Source organism: Peromyscus californicus, unplaced genomic scaffold (assembly GCF_007827085.1).
Source record: "Peromyscus californicus insignis strain IS unplaced genomic scaffold, ASM782708v3 Scaffold_16__1_contigs__length_79575227, whole genome shotgun sequence".
In the NCBI taxonomy this organism is placed as follows: Eukaryota; Metazoa; Chordata; class Mammalia; order Rodentia; family Cricetidae; genus Peromyscus; species Peromyscus californicus.
The window spans coordinates 39,739,118-39,752,451 of NW_026294458.1; the positions used below are offsets into that span (position 1 = coordinate 39,739,118).

General features: G+C 38.8%; 1 protein-coding gene across 4 annotated transcripts in view; it reads right to left on the reverse strand.

Annotated features, from left to right (window-relative positions):
* LOC128112114 (transmembrane protein 45A-like) overlaps window positions 1-13,334 on the reverse strand; it is a 79,868-nt gene that overhangs the window by 11,351 nt on the left and 55,183 nt on the right. For all 4 annotated transcript variants that reach the window (XM_052740907.1, XM_052740904.1, XM_052740903.1 and 1 more), the window contains exons 2-4: window positions 9,200-9,392; window positions 7,771-7,977; window positions 6,608-6,792 (exon numbers count right to left, since the gene is read on the reverse strand). In XM_052740907.1, coding sequence (XP_052596867.1) covers window positions 6,608-6,792; window positions 7,771-7,977; window positions 9,200-9,389 — 582 coding nt within the window. In that variant the 5' untranslated portion in view covers window positions 9,390-9,392. The remainder of the gene's footprint in view (window positions 1-6,607; window positions 6,793-7,770; window positions 7,978-9,199; window positions 9,393-13,334) is intronic.

Sequence of the window (13,334 nt, forward strand, 5' to 3'; positions counted from 1 at the left end):
CCTGATATCTCCTCATCTTCCAATTAATACTTCCTTATCTGGTGTTTAGGAGATCTTTTTTTCTAAATGAGGTTTTCTGTGAGTGAGGCTCTGGGAAAAGTGTGGAAAGCCTGCCTGCCCTCCTTTACCTACCTTGGCCACAGACTGACCTAGGCAACATTCCTGGACCAATTTAGCCCCTCATTTCTCAGGTTCCCCTGGCATCAGTAGACCCTCAATTGGGAGGTGGATCCTTCTTGGGTTATGTATTTCAGTGTGCCCATGGAAAAAATCTCAGCTATAAGGACTCTGTCACATTGGTGTCTCCACCTCCACAGCCTAAGTGGCTCCACGTCTCCCCACTCAAGGTGCTTCCAGCCCTGTTGTGTCTTTGCAGCCTGGCCTGTCTCGCTCCAGATCACTGACCCTGTAGCACCGAGTCCAGGAAAACAAGGCAACTCCCAGCTACCACACAGTGCAAACTGTGTGCTGAGGTTGGTGACTGACTGGTGGGTTTTTCTAGAGACTTCTTTACTGAGATCTTGTGCTGCCTGATTTCCTTCCTCTTTGTCTTTCTTAACTAGAGACAGCATCCCTTATTTTTACCCTGGTTCCTCTCTTTTGCTGGATCCTGCAGAAGTGGGTTCTAATTTACCATCTTACCCAGAAGCCACAGTTGCCTTTAGAAACTTCCAAAATAAAGTGTCTCAAGTAACCAGTTGCCATCATTTAAAATATATATATAAATAATAAAAAAATAAAACTACCATTTTGCAAAATGATTTTACTATTTTTTCTTATTTTATATCAGAATGAGGGCAAATTTGAGTGCTTCTTACTGAATACTTTACTGGAATCGCACCTGCTAATGTTTGGAAGCTGTACATAGATGACGAAAGGCCAAGATGGAGGCCATGAACAGGGGCCATGAAGGGCTACTATGGAGGGCAAGAGACATTCAATCCTTTAACCCAAACTCAGGTAAATTAAGACTATGTAACTAACCAGAAACTAAAAAACTCATCAAGTCATCTTTAAAAATGAATATTACACTTTTATCAGCTGTTCTAATTTGTTTTCTACCAGAAAATTACAAGAGAAAAGACCTATGAAGGAATTATTCTTACTATATTTTGTACATCACTCTCCAAAAAAACAAAACAAAACAAACAAACAAAAAAAAAAAAACCATGGTTTGATTGGTTTAAGCCTCACTGCTATTAGGTTTCAACTGTAGTTAACTTTCTTCTCCAATAAGGAATAAGCCAGAGACTCATTTTCTATAGTTTACAGTGTGAATTATATATCGCTGCATATTTTATTATTCTCTTACTACTGTGAGTCATTTTTCTCTTTTGGAATGGACTTCCATTTTAAATAAAGATTTATTTATTTTATTTTATGTGTATGAATGTTTACCTGCATGTACGTCTGAACATCACTTGCATGACAGGAGTTACAGAGGGTTGTGAGCCACCATATGGGTGATGGAAACTGAACCTGGGTCCTCTGCTAGATCGCCATGTGCTCTTAACTGCCGTTTGTTTTTCTTAATGTCCAGATGAAGATGAGTTACAGTTTGGACTCATAATTGGGGCAGTTGTCCTGTGAGCAATCTTTGGGACTCGAGGACAAATGGAGATAGACTATACCCAGGAAACAACTGTCCCAAGTGACAAGAAGCAAAGGCAACAGGAGCCACTTCCCCACTGCCTGCCTGTCCTGTACTCTGAGGAGGATGAGGAGAAGCAAAGGAAAAACAAAACACAAAGTGAGCCTCTGAGTTGCTCCCCCACAGGGAGACCCCGAAGAGACTGTCACGGAGTGAAGGGCGCAGGGAGTTTCTTTTCTTTTTTTTAATTATACAAAATGGCTTAGTCATTGAATAAACGTGTTTTAAATGTCATGTGCTTCAGGAAAGAACGTTTTATAGGTTAGGAGGGGATTTCTCTTCTTTCTGCAGATTACACAATCATTTCAATGTAAGTTATACACATTTGCCTCATTCAGTTCAAATTTCCATGCAGATGGTTCCAAGAGTCCAAGGGGCATTTACTCAAAATCTGTCTGTATATAACTAAATCGCTACTGTTGGCTATTTGTGAAGACATAGCAAGAGATAAAAGTGGTAAAAAGCAAACCACAATACAGTGTCATTAGCTTAGGAAAGATATTTGAACATAATGTGCACACACTGCACATACAATAAAACATGGAAGTGTAAGACATTCCCCTACATTGCTAGACATTTTTATTTCAGAGGAGTCAAAGAATGATGTAGTGGGTAGCCATTCCAGCTTTGACCTGGAAGTTCCAACCCCCATTGAGGCTTCGGCAACTGTCACTCCTACAAAGCAGGGCCAAGAGAGGACCCTGAAGACTCAAGATCTGGATGTGCAGGCTCTCTTGGTTCTTGCACCCTGGACACTGGAGGTAGACCAAGCAGAGTTCTCCAGAGAACACCGCTGGACTGCACTACACCTTTTCCAGATCCTGTAAACTATCCCTTCACTTGTAAGTTACCCCACAAAATAAACCTCCCTTTTAACTACGTGGAGTGGCCATAATAATTTCACCAATATCTGGCGCCCAACATAGGGCACGAACCCACGACCCTAAGATTAAGAGTCTCATGCTCTATTGACTGAGCTAGCAGAGGACGCTGAAGACCTGAGATCAGGATGCGCGGGCTCTCTTGGTTCCGCCTTGTAGGTGTGACCATTACCGAAGCCTCAATGGGGGTTGGAACTTCCAGGTCAAAGCTGGAATGGCTACCCACTACAGGATGAGGCATACTGTAGCTAAACCGTCATTTCCAATTAGTGCATATTTACACAGGTATAAAATGTTCATTTTTATTTAAGGGTCCAAGACAATAGTGAGGTTAGACACCTGGCCTCATAAGAAATAAATCTAGACATACTGATAGGTTAAAAGACTTCTAAATAATCAGAAATTTATCCCTAAAGATTGTAACCTCATAAGTTTTTTTTATAGAAAACTTTCCAGTAAATATGAAAATATTATTTTTGTGCCCAAAGTGGCAGCATTAAGCTGTCCTGTTCTTGGTTGAGTTATAGTATGACTTCCCTCTTTTTGTCTAAGCAGGACCAATCACTAAGTATTAACTAGATAATAATTGATCTTATTAGTCATAATTTGATCTTATAATTCCTTTCTTCAACTCTCTTTGAATTTCTTCTCTTGTTCTTACTGTCCTTTTTTTTACATGAATGTTAAGTTCATTAATACAATTAAACTAGTATACATATGCTATAATTTGAATAATATATACCTCCTCAAAGTCCATATGGTAGAGGCTTGCCCTCCACGGTGTCACTATTGAGATCTCCTACCCTTTAGGTTGGAGGCCTAAAGAGAGCCCTTAGGTCATTAGAGGCACATCCTTGAAGGAGACAGTGGAACCCTGACCATTACCTCTCTCTCTCACTTTCCAATCATGAGGCGAGTATTCTCCACACATGTTCCTGTTGTGATATGCTCACTCACTATAGACCTAAAACTCAAAGGAACTAACAAATCATAGACTAGGATCTCCGAAACCACGTGTGAAAATAACCACTTTCTCGCTATAATTAATCAGCTCAGGCATTTGATGCAGTAACAGGAAGATAACAACACATAGAACCCTGAACTGAGCAAAGAAGTGATATACACCTTTTCAAACACACAGAAAATTCATACCGACATCAAGTTATGTCCCGAGGGAAGCGTCAGCACCCTTCAAAGAAAACACATTTTCTGCTCACAATGCAATTAACTGGAAAGGAGTGATGTTTAGAAAAGATACACTCTCAAATTTAAAATTATGTTCCTCGACCTGGGCCTACAACTCAGTGGTAGGTGGTAGGAAGTATGCCCATTTAGCTTAAGGTCATGGTTTTAGTCCCTGTACCAAGAAAGTAAAGAAACCAAAACATCAAAAGAACTCATGAATTAAAGCTGAAAGCACACTAGAAATACATCACTAAAAATTACAGTTTAAATAATACCTAGACTTCGATGTGGTTTTTAAACAAGAAAGGTTAAAGATAAATGAAATTGTCACCTAACCCCCCCCCAAAAAAAAAACTAGAGAAAAAGGAGTGAAAGACAGTCTTATAATAATAAAAAAAGTAAAAATAGGAATTCACCAAATCCATACCAGTAACATAAAATTTCCACAGACTTTAAGAAACCAATCTGATGGCAACAATCATAGATATAAAATATGTCCACAGCAGAAAATGTTACAAGAGCCTAGCTTTTCCCCAACAGCTGTCAGTCACTGTCTGCCTTGGACTGGGATCAGCAGGTCTCCAGCTCACTCCTCTCCAGCCCTGTGCTTCTGTTCTGCTTTTGACCCACCAGACTTTATGCCCTGCTTTAGTCTAATTTACTTGAGTGGAGTTAGATGTTTTCTAATTTTTTAAAAAATTTCTTTTTATTTTCCTTTTTTTTTTTCAAATCACTGCAGGCATATATCTATCTTATCTGTCTTTGTTATATGTTAAGAGCAGAGAATATTCACTGCAGCATCTATCTTACCTACCTTTGTTATGTGTTCAGAGCAGAGAATATTCACTGCAGCATCTATCTTATCTGTCTTTGTTATGTGTTCAGAGCAGAGAATATTCACTGTAGCATAAGCTCACTGTGTCAACTTCCCCAGAAATTTTCTCTTGAAAAAAACATCTTTCCTTTTTGCTATGAGATATCTTTCTGTATGCTATGAATATGTGTTGCTCTAATTGGTTGATAAATAAAGCCATTTGGCCTATGGAAGGGCAGGATGGAGCCAGGTGGGAAAATCCAAGGGAGATAGTGAAAGGAATAAGGAGAGGCAGAGAAGATGCCATCCTACTGTCCAGGGAGCAGCATGTAATGGCACACAGGTAACGCCACAGAAAACGTGGCAAAAACATAGATTAATAGAAATGGGGTCATTTAAATTATAAGAGCTAGTGAAGAAGAAGCTTGAGCCATAGGCCATGGCCATACAGTTTGTAATTAATTTGTGTTTATTTGGGTCAGAGCAGCTGCGGGACCGGGCGGGACACAGGACAACTTCTGACTACATCTTTTGACTACCAAACATGTGCACACAGGAAAGCACTGCAATTCAGTGCACACTAGTTCTTTATGTCCCATCCTCTTTACTCCATTTAGGTTCCCTGTGGAGGGCTAATACTCTACCTAAGCTGGCAATAGATTGATCGCCTTATAGGGTATTTATAATATTTTTCTATGAAGCACACTTCGAACCAATGCATGAACCGAGTCCCACCTTACGGGTCTCTGCACCACAAGTTCTTCTATCTCCCCCATGTGTGTGGATATTAAATCATCATATCCCGTTTAAACCACAGCTCTTCTTTTATCATCACCTGGCAATTTGTTATCAGTTCTGATGGGAAGGAAATTCAAGTCCCTGAAACAGCCACGTCATCCCAAATCCCAGCTCTGTGGTGACTAAAATTCTCCTCCTCAAAGTCTGGCCTAATCAAGCCACACTCTCATCTCATTCTGGACTTTGTTTACACCTATACATGAACATGATTGTGACTTGATAGTCTCTCAAAACTATAAGTCCACCGTTTGAATTCATGCTTTCAACAGCATGGCAAATTTAGAGAGTTGATGATGCTAGAAAATGGGAAGTGTCTGGGATTTGGGATTAGAGAAGTCTAGATTTAGATCCTAGCTATATTACTGTTTGAGCATGAGAAAAATCTTGGTCTTGCTGAAGATACCTATAGGCAAATTAGAGGTGGTAATACCTAACTTCTGGATCAATGTGAAGGTATGGGAATATAATAAAACAAGATGGGCTCTACCTCTGAGCCATGACCCCAAGCCCTCACTGGGGAATTCTAAGCAGGGGCTCTAGCCCTGACCAAGTACCATCTGTGGCCAGAGATGCTGGACCCCTGGAATTGGAGATACAGGAGTTTGTGAGCCATGAGTGCTAAGAACAAAAGCTCTGTCCTCTCCAAAAGTGACAAGCAGTGTTCACCACTGAGCCATCTTGTTGGCCCCACACTGTTCACAAAATCCTGAGCTTCATGGCGCCTTTGCATCACACACACCATGTAACTTGTTCTCTTGTCCTGCTCTTCCCGCCACTGGGTCCCCTTCTGGTCCCCTCCCTCGCTGGATTTTCATGGTTTTCTTTTCATAACTAGATTTTATAAACATGATAAAATATGAGATAATTGTTTTCTGGAAAAAAAATAGATAAAATAAGATGTACATAAAATCCACATGGTGGCCACCATATGGTTGTCTCTCAGCAAGTGTTTTCTCTCTCTTGGGTCTTTCATACAGCTCTTGAGCTTATGGCGCATTAGGCTATAAGCTGTTCTAGCACTAAAAATCACTTACAACCATAATCATCAGCTCAAAATTCCTGCATAAAGGATAAGTGGATCCATAATGAAGGAATAAACTGTCTGCTTCCTCCACAGCTACTCTAACAGTAGTCTCACCAGACCCACCAGGCCACTCCAAGAACATCACTTCTGTGATGCTCATAGAAGGGAAGAATTAAAAGCAAATGCCTCATCAGTTAATAAGAGAAACTGCAGATAAGTGACACCACATGTGTTAGCTACAAGTCCCAACTCACCTGCCAGAACCAGGTCCCTTGTAGGATGATGAAACTTGACCGAAGGAGCTCCAGAAGTACATTGTTCTTTGTGAGGAATTCCATGAAGGTAACCAGACCCGTCAAAATGGTGGCAAAGACCAGAAGCTGGTGCACAAAAACATCCAACATTTCCCGACCATGAGTGTGGTTGTAGAAGATAAATGCTAACAGAGGGGGCAAAACATATTTTCTGATAAAACCAAAGGCTTCCCACTGTACCACCCTCTTGCCACAGAATTTTATATGAACATAAAACTGCCCCAAAGAGCAAATCCCCACTGACTCTCAGCAATGTATTTTTACTTTGGGGAGAGTAAACATTGCCTCTTATTTAGGAAGAGAATCTTTGAAGTCTAACCCTACTTTCTTTTTCTTCTAACCGTTTTTTCTCTCTTCTAACATACCATAGAATTTTCAGCTGTTGTTTAAAGCATTATCTATGTAGGAAAATGTACAATAAACATGACTAGGGTAGGGAGCTCTAATGAATGTGAATGTACAGATAAATTAGCTGAAGTCAAAGTCTCAATTTAGGGAATTCAGCAAATGAGTACATAAATTATAACAAATTATTAAACACTTGTTTTATCTTGCCCTCCTTATGATAATCTGAGAAATCAACTGAAAGAAACATCCTGTTATTTTCACTAACCTCTTAAGATTAGGAAGTCATTTTTTAGACCTACATACCACATTTTGGCAGAGTTTCTGTTTCTGATATATGAAAAGCTTATTAGAGATTGGTAGACATTTTCTATTGTGAGTGGCTGCCCCATTTCAAGTAATCCATGCACTATTATTCTGAGTTCAGTTTCCATTGTTAGAAATAAAAAGAATGATAAGCTCCACAATGACCAAGAGGTAAGTGCCCACTGTAGATGATTTCTAAAGACAGATATGAAATTTGAAAAAACTTTTTGAGTGGCTGTGTCTGCCCAGATCTATTAAGTTAGTCTGTAAAGTTGTAAGAAAGGAAGACTATAGGTATTTTCTCTAGGACAACCATATATCCAACTACGGCCCAAACAGCTAGTCCTGCCAATCAAGGTGATACAGAGAAACAAAAGATATGTTATTATAAAGCACAACATCAATGCCCACTGATAGAAAGAGAACAGAAAACATATTTCCCTCATACTTACACTCCACAAAGATGGCATTTGATAACATTAACTTGCTTAAGGAAAGCGGAAGGAAATTGGTAGTGAAACATAAGATATGGATTACACCCTGTAGCCCAAAGAAGAAGTACATGGTTGTATGATGCCAGCCAAGAAGCTGGTTCCACTGGCCGTCTTTATACAGGGTCAGGGAGGGTCCGCCTGAGATAAACTGTTCCCCGACCATACCTGCAGAGGAACATACCACAGTTTTAGCAATCCTTTTCCTGAGTCTACATAGTAAGTGTGAAGACACAGGGGCACATGTTCATCGCTTATTCTAACTTTATGATGTCGATTCTTCCCTCTGAGCTTTCCACTGAAAACCTAGCAATACTGATTTAGACTTGATTCCAAAGTTTAGCTGCAGGTTTGGGTAACAAGTTTTATCTATATATAGACAAATGATGCAAGCAACTGTTTCATATCCTTAACAATGGTAATTTTAGTTCAACAACTGGTTGTAATTTAATGACTAAAATCCTGGATGGCTTGGAGGTTTGGATTTATGATGTATGTCATTTAAAGGATGATTACTTTCTTTCTAGATATTGCACTCTTAGCTGTTACAAAGTAGAGTGTTTTCCTTGATTTCTGACAAAATTGATGAAGAATTTAGCCTTTTCCCCAAGAATAAGAATAGTAGAGATGGTTCATACAGACTCTACATGTGGTTAATTATTGATATAGACAGGTTTGTTGTTGTTTTCTAGAAGCTGCCTGGTTAGCCTCTAGAATGGGCAGGGAAAGTTCTCTTTTCGGAAATGGTTACTTTGTAATTTAATGTTAATAACAAAATCCTATTGTCATGAATGAAAAGAATCCGTGGAAAAATTAGAAGTGTTACCATTTACAAAGCAGCAACTACAGCATTACTGTAAAATGCAGAACCTTTTTTAGAATGTTCAGTAACAATGGAAAGTTATTGAAATTAAGTTACCTGGACTCTGTCCAACTCAGGACACAAGGTGGATGTACATGAAGCAAGATCTCCTTCAGCCCCAATTCCCTTTATCATCTCTCAGAAATGATTTGTTATTGAAGATTTCCCATAATCACTTGATTACTTTAGTGTAATTTACAAAATGATTTCTTACAGAGTTTACTCTTTGAAGGATCAGAAGAACTTGTATCAAACTATTTCATAGGCTCCAACTTATGATACAAAGGAAATTCACTTGGTTGGATAGGCAAATTAAATATTAAGATTCATTAAGGATTAGGCTTTTATATAATTATGAAATATCATTTTCCTAAGATTACATCAGTTATAAACTGTAATTGGGATAAATACTAAGAGACATATTTATATGAAATTTATTTAGTATATCTCAATTTCATATTGACATTTTTTTCCCCACTCATGAAATACTCAAAAGGAGAAAACAGAACATGGCCACAATCCACTTACCAGTAAGAGCCATGAAGATTATAACAGCTCCTTCCCAAATCTCTGCTCGACGTAATAATGTTTTGGAACTAAGGTAGCAGGTCCGAGTTTGCTTTTTGTAGACATATTTCAGAATACTCTTTGTACCCCACCAAAAGCCCATGATAATGAAGAAGGTTCCAGGGAGGGCATGACCTTTAAAACTCCCCATGACCTACAACAATAAGAAATAGACATTTCACTTTAACTCAGCAAGAATACCTCTTGTCCACACTGAGCACATTGCTGTCTGAGGATTATGAGTATACTATAGATCCTACTATAAGACTGACCATTCAAATAAAAATAAAATGAAAACTTGCATTTGTTTAATATCTATCATGCATTAGGCCCCACGCCAAGTGTTTTACATGCTATCCTTAACCTAAATTTTGAAATAGATCCACAGATGAGAAATCACTATTCATTTTTTCAGTTGAGAAGTGTGTTTGGAGAAGTTAAATGGTTTACAGAGATCTTAGAATTGATAAGCAAAAAGTTTTGATTTCTTCAAAACACAGTATGTACTAGATCATACAAGTGCCCTTTAATCATAAAGGGAAACAACATGAAGGTTTGGGACAGTTGGTTTAATTTAAAAAGATGTGAGCCGGGTGGCGGTGGTGCACGCCTTTAATCCCAGCACTCAGGAGGCAGAGCCAGGCGGATCTCTGTGAGTTCGAGGCAAGCCTGGTCTACAGAGGAGATCCAGGACAGGCACCAAAACTGCACAGACAAATCCGGTCTCAAAAAACCAAAAAAAAAAAAAGATGTGATACTACCTATAGATTTTGAGTAGATAGTTTTAAAGGGTCAAGGATCAAGAATGTATTATTAAAGACCAGTAGGATTCATGAAATATTTGTGTGTTCTTCTACATATTTTCTAGGCTTCTTATCCAGCTGGATTTGAACCATGTTTCTAATTCTGACTAGTTGACTGAGCAAGGAGTTGGTACGTGTCACTTTCAAGCTGAGTCACTCAAGTCTGCTTACCTTAGCTCTCTTCTTGCCTCAGCTACTTTGGCATAACACCTCCACTGCACAAATATGGGCAGCCAGCCTGATTGAGATTCTGTGTGTGTGTGTGTGTGTGTGTGTGTGTGTGTGTGTGTGTGTAGTGTGTAAAACCCCTTATTGATGTAGATCACTGAAAGTTTGAGGTTTAATTTTACAACAACATAGCCTGTTGACACCAACCCAAACCACATTACAAATTTGGCTCACATCCTTGCCATACTCTAACTAATAAACAGAACTACCCTCTGGTTTCAGTCAAGGGTATAAATCAGTCTTGAATAATGTGAGTTTTTAATTATTTCTGAAGTCTTTCTTTTAAACGTATTTATTGTACTATCAATAGTGAAAGTAGAGTCCACAATTATCCTAAAAATCTAATAGTAGGTCAGATTCAAGAAAACTCACAAAAGAGGATGTCACAATGTTCCTAGTCTAGGAAACGCGAATCACTATTTCTTTTAGTGAGTACTGGGCCTCTTACTTTGGGTTACTCCCCTCTGACTTAAAGCAATGTCCTAAAAGAAACTGTGAAGCTGACCCAAATATTGCATCCTGTATCTCCAATCAAGACCCTAGAAGCTCATTTCATGCACTCTTGAGTCATCCAAACCTTCCAAGAATCAGGCTACATCACATATCTCCAAGCAGAGGTTCTGGTCCTAACCTTCATTCTATGCTATACTTAAGAACATATACTTTACTTATGTTTGGAACATCTGAACTGTAGTTGTTTATTACTAAGAATGGGTAGACCTTAATGATACACGACATTCTTGCTTTGATAAGTTCTCATTTAGCAACCTAACTCCCACCAGGGCTGTTGATTCCACCTGTCTGTCTGGTTGAGACCATCGTACAAGATTGCAAAATACTTTTGTAAAGAATTCCTAAATATACCCAGCCTATACATTTTTTAACATTTTTGGAAAAGAATTTCATGTGGTTTAATGATCTTAAAACATTGTTATTCCTTAATATAGGAAACTTTCTTGTAAGAATTTCTAGAATCTTAAGATTCTGGATTAAAACTAAAATTTTTGAAATTTATTATCAAAAACAACACATATGTCAAGAATTAAGAGGATGCTTAAAGAAGTTAGGCAGCCATCAGAAAAACACTTTTCAAGTAGCAAATTCAGTGAGAATAATAGGATACAAATGAAGAGGGAGAGGGCCTATAGCTCATTGGTAAAGGCCCGTGCCACACAAGCCTGACAACATGAATTGGATCTTAGAACCCATGTTATAAAGGTGGAAGGAGAGAACTGCCCCACGAAGTAGTCCTCTGACACACAAATGCTCCATGGCCCATCTCCCACACATCATACTCCCCCAATAACAAAACTAATTTTTAAATTAAAAGATATATTTTTTTAAAAAAAAAATGGGGCAGGGGCTTTGTTTTCAGCACTGAGAAGGTCTGAATACAAACTTTATCACTTGCTAACTGTGGCTTCTGGTAAGCCACTTAACCTGTGAGTGCCTGAGTTTCTCCCTTTTGTAAAACTGGACCAATAACAGTACTCATTTCTAAACCAGCACCCACGTTTCTATCAAACAACTTATGCTATCATCTACTTCAAACTACTAGGGCAGTGGTTCTCAACTGCCCTAGTTGGTCATGACTCCTTTGGAGGGTCAAATGACCCATTCACAGGGGTCACATATCAGATATCCTGCATATCAGATATTTACATTATTATTCATAACTGTAGCAAAATTACAGTTATGCAGTAGTGATGAAATAATTTAAAGGTTGGGGGTCACCACCACATGAGTGGTGAGAGCTGCTGGTAGCAATGGCTTTACCAGAGGTCATGGGAGTAAACAGCAGGTGACAACTAGTATTTAACAGGTTGACCCACCAGACAAATAACTCTCTCTTGAGAAGCCCCACTAGGCAAAGACTGTGGGGTCACTGGCTGTGGAAACTGCTTGTTTTCTGTCTGTAACTTTCTCTTGTGCAACCACTTAACCTCCCTAAAAAGAACAACTGTGGGGTTCTTTCCACAGCCCACTGGTAGTGTGTTTTACATCTTTGGGCACACATATACTTGTAAATGATCAGGAGATAATTTCTATTTAAGCTGTATAATTCTGATGAATAGAAATAATACCAGAATATTTTTCTTAATCGACACAGGAAAGTAACAGTATTTCAGTCTCAAAGTCAGTTAATTTTAGACTTCAGAACAAACTAAAACTAGACTAAGCTGTCCCTTCAGAAATACACAAGGACTAGTTCCCAGGTGTTTATTACTAAATCAAGGTCAGGCTGTTTACATTGAGACATGACCCCCTACAGTAATTGACTATACATATTCCTAGGCTCAAGGTTCAGCCAACTGTTTACTTTCTGTCTGGAACCCTCACCAACTTAGAGCTATGTGCATGGCCAAGTCAGCGTGACCTTCCTAGCCTGAGAGAAACTATGTGACTTATCATGTGTTATGAGAATGGGCCAGGCCCTGAGAATGTAACATATAATTGTCCAAATTGTCCAGAATTTGGATGTGAATAAGTAGTGAGTGTGTGAGTATGTGTAGGTGTAAGTGCTGAGTGAGGGATGTAGCCCAATGGGCAGAAAGAAAATGTAACATATAATTGTCCAAAGTTGGTCAGAGAAGAAGAATGAGAGAGCAAGGTGAGAAACAGAATGAGGAAAGAGTGAATGAATGATGCAGTAGTATATGAAGGAATATAACAGAGTAGAGAAATATATAGCTGTATGTAAAGAGATGTAGCAGTGTGGAGACAGATTTTCAGAGAAAGACATTTTTTAAGATGAAGTAAAAGAGAAAGTTACCTTCAGAAAGCATGTGTGTTTTCTTTTTTTCCCCATAGATAGAAAAAAAATCTAACCCTCAGATAGATAAGAATTTTTCCTAAGCCCTCACTGCTCTGAGGTCTTCTATTCACAACCCTGGAGCAGTTTTGAAGAGCTGGCCTTCCCCAGACTGTAACACATGAAAAACTGTATTAAAGGGTCACAGCAGTAGGAAGGTTGAGGACCACTGTATAAATAAAAGTAACATGAATCTAATAATATCAAAAGCTTCACTATTTTAAAATGTTTTTTAAAGGAAAGTAATGCAAAA